General features: G+C 46.0%; 1 protein-coding gene across 2 annotated transcripts in view; it reads right to left on the reverse strand.

Annotated features, from left to right (window-relative positions):
- Positions 1-1,185: 1,185 nt before the first annotated feature.
- Positions 1,186-9,731, reverse strand: part of plpbp (pyridoxal phosphate binding protein) — a 25,400-nt gene continuing 16,854 nt past the window's right edge. Inside the window, exons 6-9 of one of the 2 annotated variants that reach the window (XR_009647412.1) lie at positions 8,587-8,729; positions 4,183-4,281; positions 1,740-2,909; positions 1,186-1,695 (exon numbers count right to left, since the gene is read on the reverse strand). Coding sequence is in view for 1 of the 2 variants with exons in the window: in XM_060856562.1 (XP_060712545.1) it covers positions 2,763-2,909; positions 4,183-4,281; positions 8,587-8,729 (389 nt within the window). In the remaining variant the exon portion in view is untranslated. Of the gene's footprint in view, positions 2,910-4,182; positions 4,282-8,586; positions 8,730-9,731 lie in introns of both variants that reach the window. The other variant, XM_060856562.1, reaches the window with a different exon arrangement.

Raw genomic sequence — 9,731 nt, forward strand, 5'->3', positions numbered from 1 at the left:
CAAGATCCCAGGTAACAGACATTAGGTTTCACTGAACAGGCAAACACTTACTGGGGCACAATAAGAGTACTGTGTGCACCGTACTATCAGGGCTGTTGGACTGGAGAGGTTATCAAGCAGATTTACCAGGATGTTGTCTCTACGGGACAGTCTGATCTTGAAGGAGATTTGGATTGGCTGAGGTTTTTTTCCATGGAGTGTCGAAGACAAGAGGAGGCTTGCTGAGATTAGGCAGAAGATTATGAGGGACATATAAGGCTGAGGCACAGGAAGGTACGTCTCCATTCATAACGGATCAATAAACAGGGGGCAGAGATTTAAGAGGTAAACTGATATTCAGAGGGTGACAGGAGTCTGGAACTCATAGCCAGAATGGGATACTCAAGTCAAAAACCCTTGTAACAGCCAAGTAATGTTCAGATCATCACTTTCACTGTTATAGCCTCCACAGCTGTTCGGCCAAAAGCTGGAAAATGGGCTTTGGTTTGACAGATATTTATGACTTGCAGAGACAGGCTGGACTGAATGGCTTCCTTCTGTGCTATACCAAGACTAAATCTGACTGATACTGAAGCGATTGGGTTGGGTTGTGTGGTTGGAATGAACATTGAGAGAATGTGGTATGTGTTGGTAAAATTCTTTCAGATACACAACAAAGGTTCAGTAGACAGGTAGGTCATTCAGCTCGATAAATCCTCAATGATGTTCATAATCCAGACAGGTGCCCTCCTTCATGTGATTATCTGGTTGTCCTGTATGTGGGATCAGTGAGCTCTGTGTTGACTGTAAATTACTGTTGAGTTTCTTAGCGAGTTGTAAACACAGAGGAATAAAGCTTCAACTTCTATAGATGCCAACCGCATTTCAATATTTAATGAAAACCTGAGACTCTTGGTCCACTTCAAACCACATTGAAGTCACTGAGAATTAGGATTAGTCTATAGACTGGTGACTGAATCCCTTCAGAAAGCTGCGACACCATACAAAGTCAGTTTCATTGCTTCACTCTCCCAAGTACATTACTATAGTTCAGAGAATCACAATTACAATGGGGCTGGAGAGTGTCAAAAAACCCATCCTCAGCCAATTACAGGGAGCTATCTCAATGCCTCCTTTCCAATCTACGTGTGGCTCACAGTCAGAATCCTCCTGATTCCAGCAGTGACTCATGGACTCAGCAAGACATCAATCATCAACAGTTCATTTATTCAAGTTCCATTTACATCGTGCCTTTAATACAGTACAAAGTTCCAAGGTGCTTCACAGGGACATCAGACAAAATAACAAGCCATGAACAGTATTACCAGGGCAGATCAGGCAACATTTGGTCAAAGGTTTTAGGGAGTGTCTCTGACAATAGGGGACAGAGAGATAGAGAGATAGAGAGAGACAGACAGACAGAGAAATAGAGAGCGAGAGAGAGAGTGTGATGGATGAGATTGAGGGAATGCATTTCAGAGGTTCATGCCTGAGGTACCGCTGCCAATACTGGGACAAAGAGACTGGGAGGGGAAGATGTAACAGGCTAAAATCAGAGGAACATAAGGTTTTTGCCAGAATGTACAAAGGAGTGAGGCAGTGAAAGTCTTTTCAGTTAAGAATGACAATTGTAAAATGGAGACATGGCCAGACTAGAAGTGAACATAGATTGGCACTGGGTGTACAATTCAAGTCCATTCCCAGTAGCTTCTTTACCTGCACCACCGTCTTGAACCAGTGCAATCAGATGGTGCAGGTACCTGAAGGTTCCTCCCCCACAGTGACGGACTGGTGGTCGAGGATGGGATGGGAACCTGGAGATTATGACACCTACTGACCGTGGATGGTCAAAGTTGAGAGTTTGCTCCAAATCACACTCTCCACTTTCATCGTTCTGACAGAGTGGTTGCTTTCACACGCAAACGGACTAACGCTTCAGAACTATTTTGGGCTGTGACTTTTGCCGATAAGGTCTACATTTACTCTCCATCTCAAAGTTCCCCTTGAGAAGGTGGCAGGGAGAGAATGGAGCAGCTGGCTTGGCCATTTCAAGGTGTGGGACTCATGTATAGGCATCATTTCAAAGGCAGGTCTCTCTCACCTACAGAACACAGGGGACCAATTCAGTTTATCAGACCATCCAACAGCTTCATCTCCCTTCTCATTGAGATCACCTTCTTATTTGCAGGAATATTGACTTGTACATTTTAAAGCAAACTGAATTCATATTGCCAAACAGAACAAATAGGAAGAGTTTATCAGACAACAGTGATTGCCAGTGATTGACTGGAGAAGTAGAGGTGACAGGAGCTGGTCTGTTTGTCTTTATTTCAGACAACAGAAAAGACAGTAGGAGCAGATTCAATTGTGACTTGTGAACAGAAGCTTGTGAAATTTGTGAAAAGGAATAGTTCACAGGGTGATGAGAAAGAGCAGGAAACTCGAATTCATTAGGCAGTGCTTTGAGAACCATCACAAGATGAATGGGCTGAATGGCTTCCATCTGTCCTTGATCAGTTTGTGATTTAATAATTAATAGTGCAAACCCCTGGTAGTTGTTCCAGTGCCATTATCAGTGTGTTACTTTACCAAAGGGTAGGAAGGCCGAGGACTTCAGCATTTACACCCAACACGATTCATCAAATATCAATAACAACTTCCTTTGAAACTTATCATTTAAAAACTCTAGGGACTGCTGTGTGAGGCTCAACTGAAAGAGCACCTTCTCAGAGAGACTCCTGTGAAGGGTGGAAAGGGCCTCTCCCTTCCACCTGGCTTGTCCATCAAGGTGCCTTGGCAGTCACTCTGCCCGCTATTTCCGCTGGCTCTCCTGCCTCCTTTGAGGTCTCGTCCATGCCCATCTTGTTGGGGTATGTCCGTTCTCCAAAGATGGTGCTGCCAACCCTCACATTGGTCGCCCCCACTTCGATCTGCCAGTAAAGAAAAACATTGGACAATGTCCCGTGCTCCTCGGTCGATACCCGCCTCCCCTTTCTCCCACACAGACACACATTCTCCTACCCTGCCTGTCTACACCAGACAGGTGGGCCAGGCTTGTGCCAGTCCAGCCTGCTCCACTTCAGTGGATTTGCTCTTCACCAAAACTTTAGCAACTGCAGGAAAGTTTATCTTTGAAAGAAAAAGTCCACGTCAGCTCAGGGAATCAGAGTTAGCTGAAACACAGGAGCAGGCCGCTCTGACCATGATGACTGACAGGACCAGTTAGTCCCACAACAACATCCTTCCCCATCGCACTACAATTGTCTTCTCACTGAGTTGTTCCTATTGCAGATGCTGCCAAAGACCTCTCATGCAGCTCATGACAATTCACAACATAAAACAATTCTCACCATCTCCCCCCTCCTAAGTTGGTTGCTCCAGCCAAAGTGAAGTAGAGTTCTTTCAGCAGCTGGGAACTAAGGCCAGCAATGGACATGAAAGCACAAAGGTGCAAGCAAAGTCAACACCATGTGCAGGTATCACAGGGTGGGACACCAACATGAAGACTATAGGGAGGAGAACACAATGGAGACAGCTCCAGCAGAGTTTCACAACCCTATTGTATTTCAGCATGGTCCACGCGTATCCAAATGACGGATCAACACTGTTAGCTGGTTGGTCTGTAACCAGCACTTCATTTAATGTTTGTGGGATCTTGCTGTGTGTTTCTTGGCTGCCAATTTTCCTTACAACACAACAATGACTACACTTCAGAAGTATTTAATTGACTGTAAAGCACTCTGGGACGTCAAAGGAAGCATAAAAAATGCAAGTTGGCTTGTTCTTTTAATAGAAAGAGGTCAGGAGTCGGGGGGAGGGGACAGAAGAGGAAGGAATCCCAGTCCAGTGTGTGACTGTTGGGAGCGGAAAGGCCTCTCCCACACTTAGCTGAGCTGTCACTGCTGGTGGCTGAGCTTTGTCCCTGGCCTGAGTTCATGGTGAATGACACATAGATGGGCAGCACATTCAGGTAACTGAGTGACAATGAGGAAACTGAGACCTTTGCCACATTCAGGGCTGTGTCACTGTGGGACACTGCAGGAATTAAGGCAAGTGTGTTGCCTGCCCACCAGATTATCAGTTGTCCCGACAGAGAGAGTCTGGAACACATTAGCGTCAAAACCAAAAATATTTGTTTGTGCAAGGAAATGAGAGATTAGAAACCCACTGGAGAGGAAATCCAGAACAATTAGAGAGACTTACAGCATGTTCGTAGTCTGTTGACATGCCCATGCTTAGCTCCACTGTTTCCAGAGGCAGGTTTAATTGATCACACAGCTCCTTCCGACGAGTTACCAACACCTGAATTGGCAAAGAAATGAACTTGGGTCAAGAGTTGAATGCAGTGCTCACCATGGTAACCTCCGAGTTCTCCCCAGAGGCAGGTGAGCATATTCCCTACCCTCTCCACAATGTAGGATCACCCGGGAACAGACAGCAATAGCCCATCGAGCACAATCAGTCTGGACTGCAAACCTAGGACGGAGGTCTGACCAAGCTACGCCAAATCGAGCACAGGAACGCATCAACAGACAGGAAGGCTCTCGACAATGTGCATTCTCAAAGATACAAGGAGGCTGGAAGGGAGACAAACTGCAGGAGAGGAACTGAAAGGTGATTAAGCCCCTTAAGCTTGACTCAGCAGTTCAGTGAATTCGTACCAAACCCCACTCGGCTATCAATGCTGTACTTAGGGACCTCCCCAGCTGCTCAGTTTGAAAGCATTTCACTTCAGGAACTTCTCATGCTAGTTTTCCCTGACCTTCCCTCTTCTCTCCATTTCCTTTTTAACTCCTAACCACCTGAGCTGTGTGCTCCCCTCCAAATGCAATCCCTTTCTCTTTCAGCAATGATGACCAGGCCTTCAGCTGTTTTGGCCCTGACTCACTGCAGTTGGCTGCTGTTTTACAATGCTCCTTCAAACACCCCTGTTTGATCGTCCATTTGTTCACCTATCCCAGGATCTCCACACATGATGGTCTGGCAGCTCCTGTTGCTAAGTCTCTTGGGACATTTCCCTCCATCAAGGCCACTCTACCTGTACAATGATTAGGAGATGCCAGTGTTGGACTGGGATGCACCAAGTTAACCACCTGATGAAGGAGCGTCACTCGGAAAGCTAGTGCTTCCAAATAAACCTGATGTTGTGTGATTTTTAACTTTGTCTGTCAGAACAAGATGTTAATGCACAAGAAGAGTTGCTTCCTCAATGTGGATCAGCTTTCAATCCACTTCCTTAGACATTCACTCCCGTCACTGCATCAACTCAGCCAAGCTACTGAGAAAACACCTTCCAAATCCACAACCTCTCCCACCCAAGGCGGCCAATGTCCCTACAGTGGGTACACAGAAATCCTCCTCCAAGCCACACTCACTATCCTGATTTGGAAATAAGTGACTGCTCCTTCAGTGTTGCTGGGTCAAAATCCTGGAATGCCCTCCCTGATGGGACATCCCAAGAACTGCAGTGGGTCACTAACGCCCTTTCAGGAAGCAAAGTGCCATCCTTACCTGGTCTGGCTTACATGTGACTCCAGACCCACAGCAATGTGGTTCATTCTTCACTGCCCTGGGGGCAACTAGGGACAGACAATGGTGAGTTTACGTGGGATTCCGGGGGAGCTTGGCAAGTGGATACAGAATTGGCTAAATGGCAGGAGACAGAGTGGTGGTGAAAGGTTGCTTTTTGGACTGGAGGCATCTGACCAGAGGTATTCCATTGGGCCCCCTCTTTTGTTTGTCATTTATACAAATAACTTGCCTGAGAATACAGAAGGGATGATTAGTAAGTCTGCATGCAACACCAGAATTGGTGGCATTGTATTCAGTGAGGAAGGTTTTCTAAGATTACAAAGGGATCATGATGAAATGGGTCCATGGGCTGAGAAACGGCAGATGAGAGTTCAATCAGCATAAATGTGAGGTACTGCATTTTGGTACAACAAATAAAGATAGAGCTCATACAATTAATGGGAGGGACTTGGGTATTGCTGGAGAACAGAGGGAGACAATTATTTGAAGTTGTGTGACACATTGACAGGGTGGGTAAGAAGATGTCTAGCAGGCTTGCTTTCATTGCTCAGCCCTGTGAATATTGGAGTTGGAAAATCATACTGACCTTTGGTGAGGCCCCCCTCACTGTGGAAGACTGTGTCCAGCTCTGGTGGCCTGGTAATAAGGAGGATATTGTTCAGCTGGAGAAGGTTCAGAAAAGATTTACCAGGATATTGCCAGCTATGGAAGGGTTAAGTAACAAACAAAGAGTAGACAGACAGGGAAGTTTGTTCACTGGAGCATAGGAGGTTGTGAGGTGACCTCAAAGACGTTTGTCAGATAATGAGGGGAGTAGAGAGAGTTCATGGGACATGTCTTTTCCTGAGGATGGGTGATTTCAAAACTAGGAGACCCATTCTTAAGGTGAAAAGAGAAGGATTTAATTTTTTACACAGAGGGTGGTTTGCATTTGGAATGAACTTAAGCAAGTGGTGAATGTGGTACAAATACACCATTTCGAAGGCATTTGGAGAAGTACATGAACAGGAAAGACTTGCAGGGATATGAGCCAGTAGCAGGCAGGTGGGACGAGTTTATCTTGGGATGATGTCCAGCATGGACTGGTTGGACCGAAGGGTCTGTTTCTGTGCTGTTCAACTCTGTAAATACTGGTGCAGCTGGAGGTCACCACATTCCATGTGGAAATAAAACTAAAAAGACAGCTCAGCAGTCCCCTCTCCAGGGCACTTGGGGACAGGCAAAATTGGTGAAAGGAGTTAGTAATGCCCACATCCCAGAACTAAAAGAATGAAAAGGAGTCTGTTCCAACAGTGAATTAGATCATGGCTGATCATTATCTCAACTCCAGTCACTTGCCCGGATTTCATATTACTCGGTACCTGCCAACAAAAACATGAATGCGTTGGCTAATGGCCTCAGGATAATGAGAAAGAATCAGGCCAGTGTCGTGTTAAGGAGCACAAAACTGTAATCTGTGTGTGTGCAGCTGAAGCTTCGTCAAAATCACCACCAAACCAAGTCGGTGCACTTCACACGTATCAGAACGTGGGTCAGTAAATCAGAACCCACAGAAGGCAAACATCCCGAACAGACCTACTGAGCTGTGTTCATTCACTCCTAAGATTTGGGTGTCAGAGGATGTGCCTTTCCATCTCCAATTGCCCTGAGGATAGTTGAGTCACCAAACCACATTGCTGTGGGCTTGAAGTCACATCTCAGTCGATCAGGTGAGGACAGTCGACTTCCATCCCTGAAGAACACTTGTGAACTCCATGGGCTTTTGTGAGATTGAGAAAAAAATAAAATTCACCGCAGCAGACAACTGGGGATCAGAACACTTCAGCTTTTTAAAAAGCAAATCAGAAATGTGATCATCTACACGTGGCTTGTCCTTAACAAATTGAACAATACTGCACCAGATCATTCATGGCTGGTTTGGACTGGTCACAAACAACTGTGTTTCAATTAAAGGAGGAATGAGAGTAGGCCACTCCGTCCTTCGAACCTGCTGTACCATTCACCACCTCAACTTGACATTCCTGCATATCCCGGTGAACCTTTCAGCCCCTCGGTCATGAACAATCCATCAACCTCCACCTGGATAACAAGTAAGGATCCCTTTTGATAAAGGGAATTCCAAAAACTTGCAACACTCAGGGAAAAAGTGTTTCCTCATTTCTGTTTTCAATAGGCCACCCTTATTTTTAAATAATATGAAGAGAAGCAGTTAATCTGGCACTGAACCCCATTGTGACCCTCTGCCTGAGGATAAGACAGCAGATGTAGACACTGAGAGGAGAGGCCAGGAGAGGCACCTGATTCAAGAAGGCAAACTTTCAACAGGAACCGATAATTTACAAGGCCCGGAGGCTCAGTACTGATCAGCTAACTCCACTGACATGTGTGCTCAGCTTTAACTTCTATAACTGGAGCAATCGCAGTTACAAACATAGAGACACGAGATTGCTGAGTCTGATCTACCCTTCAATAATATTGTGACATGTCCTGACAAAAGGTCCATGGTTAGCTCCCTCTCTCTGAGCTACTTCACCAGCATCATTAGCTTTTATTGTGTGGAAGCTGGAGTTTCTACAGAAGTCAGGGTGGTTTATTCAACATGCGTTTGAGGCAAAGTGGTTATAGCATTCCACAAGCTATCCAAATCTCATTGTGGAATTCCTGTCACAACAGCCTGACAACCTCAAGTCCAATTCAAAAGGAACACAAATTTAAAACCTGAAACATTTTCTACAATACTGAGGGAGCACAGCACTGCCAAAGGAATTCAGACAAACTCTCCCAACAGCCTATTCTAGAAGGTGGATCTTAAAAGTACTTGAACACCTTGTGAACAGGAGCAGCAAAGTTCCCCCTACTGCCCTGGGCCAACTTTATTGTTCAACCTACAGCACAGACACTCCTTCTCCAGACATTAGTGGGATCCTGCAGGATGTAAATGGACTGTCACCTACCGACACACCATATCGCAACAGTGCTAACCCTTCAGAAATACTCGGCTGAGCGTTCGAGTGTTTTGGCGTGTCCTGAGTTTGTAAAGATATGATAGAAGAACAAGTCTGTATCTGTCTTTACCTGGAAGTCAGGATTGGGCCCCTGACTCAGGTCATAGCCATATCTTCCGATAGTCATCAGCCCTACAAATTCCAGGCAGGGGCAGCTGCTGAGGATGTGCCGGACTGTCTCCACGGTCTCCTCCACAGAAAGCCCATGCTTGCCTGGGAAAACAAAAAGCAAGTGACAAGCAGACCAAGCGCAGGCCAGCTCCCCCATCTGCTCAACAAATCCCCACCCCAGCCTGCTCTCTGCTTACCCCTGCTTACAACGACAGACACCTCAAACAAAATTCCTCATCTTTGTTGCAGAGTTCCTCCAGAACCTTCTTCACTCACGGTGCTCCTCCATTTCACCACCTCATCATCGACAGCAGTTGCTTCACAGTCCCTCCCTCAACTTCTGTCTCACAGCTTTACTTCCTTCCTTGAAGACACAGAAAACATGCCTGACCGAGCCCGAGATCACACATTATTAACATCTCTTCGAGTACAGTGATTCCAAGTTGTGTTTGATGCTGCTGGTGGGGTTTTGTTTTAAAACCCAATTAACATGCCACAAAAGTGCCAGCCAGCTGAGTTCCCTGTCCTCTAGCCTGGCCTGACTCCCTCCTCCCCCATTCCCTGCATCGGTGCTTGTCCAGTTACTGAAGAGAAGTACAGCTTTGTGGAGGTCCCTGGAGTTCACAGGTCGTACGGAAAACCATGAACTAGTCCAGACACCTGCAGTCGCCTTATTCCTCCCCAACTGCAAAGGCACCAAAACCCGACGCTGCCCTGAAAAACTGTGTCATCAAACCGTTGATCATTCCAAAACTAACCTTCACAAACTCAAGGCTCAATTACATTTCCTGCATTTACTTTGCAAATATTCCTGACCTACAATTACACATTGATCAGGAACCCAGATGACCAAATTCTCTGCTGAAATTCAGTGTGAAACAATTCATAACAAACAGGGAGACTGCAACAGCACCTTTAACTCCAGAGCCAACAACAGGAAGCACCTTCTCAACACCCATTCCCAACCTTACTCCGGGACTCTCACTTACCCATCACTTTCCCCTTTGAGAAACCCCTGCATTGTTCCTCCTGGATGGTCTGAGCATCAATGAAGCATGATAGTTACCTCCTGCTTCCAACCCTCTCTCAATCCAATGGTCCTAG

The sequence above is a fragment of the Hemiscyllium ocellatum genome, chromosome 48, assembly GCF_020745735.1.
Source record: "Hemiscyllium ocellatum isolate sHemOce1 chromosome 48, sHemOce1.pat.X.cur, whole genome shotgun sequence".
NCBI classification, from domain to species: domain Eukaryota; kingdom Metazoa; phylum Chordata; class Chondrichthyes; order Orectolobiformes; family Hemiscylliidae; genus Hemiscyllium; species Hemiscyllium ocellatum.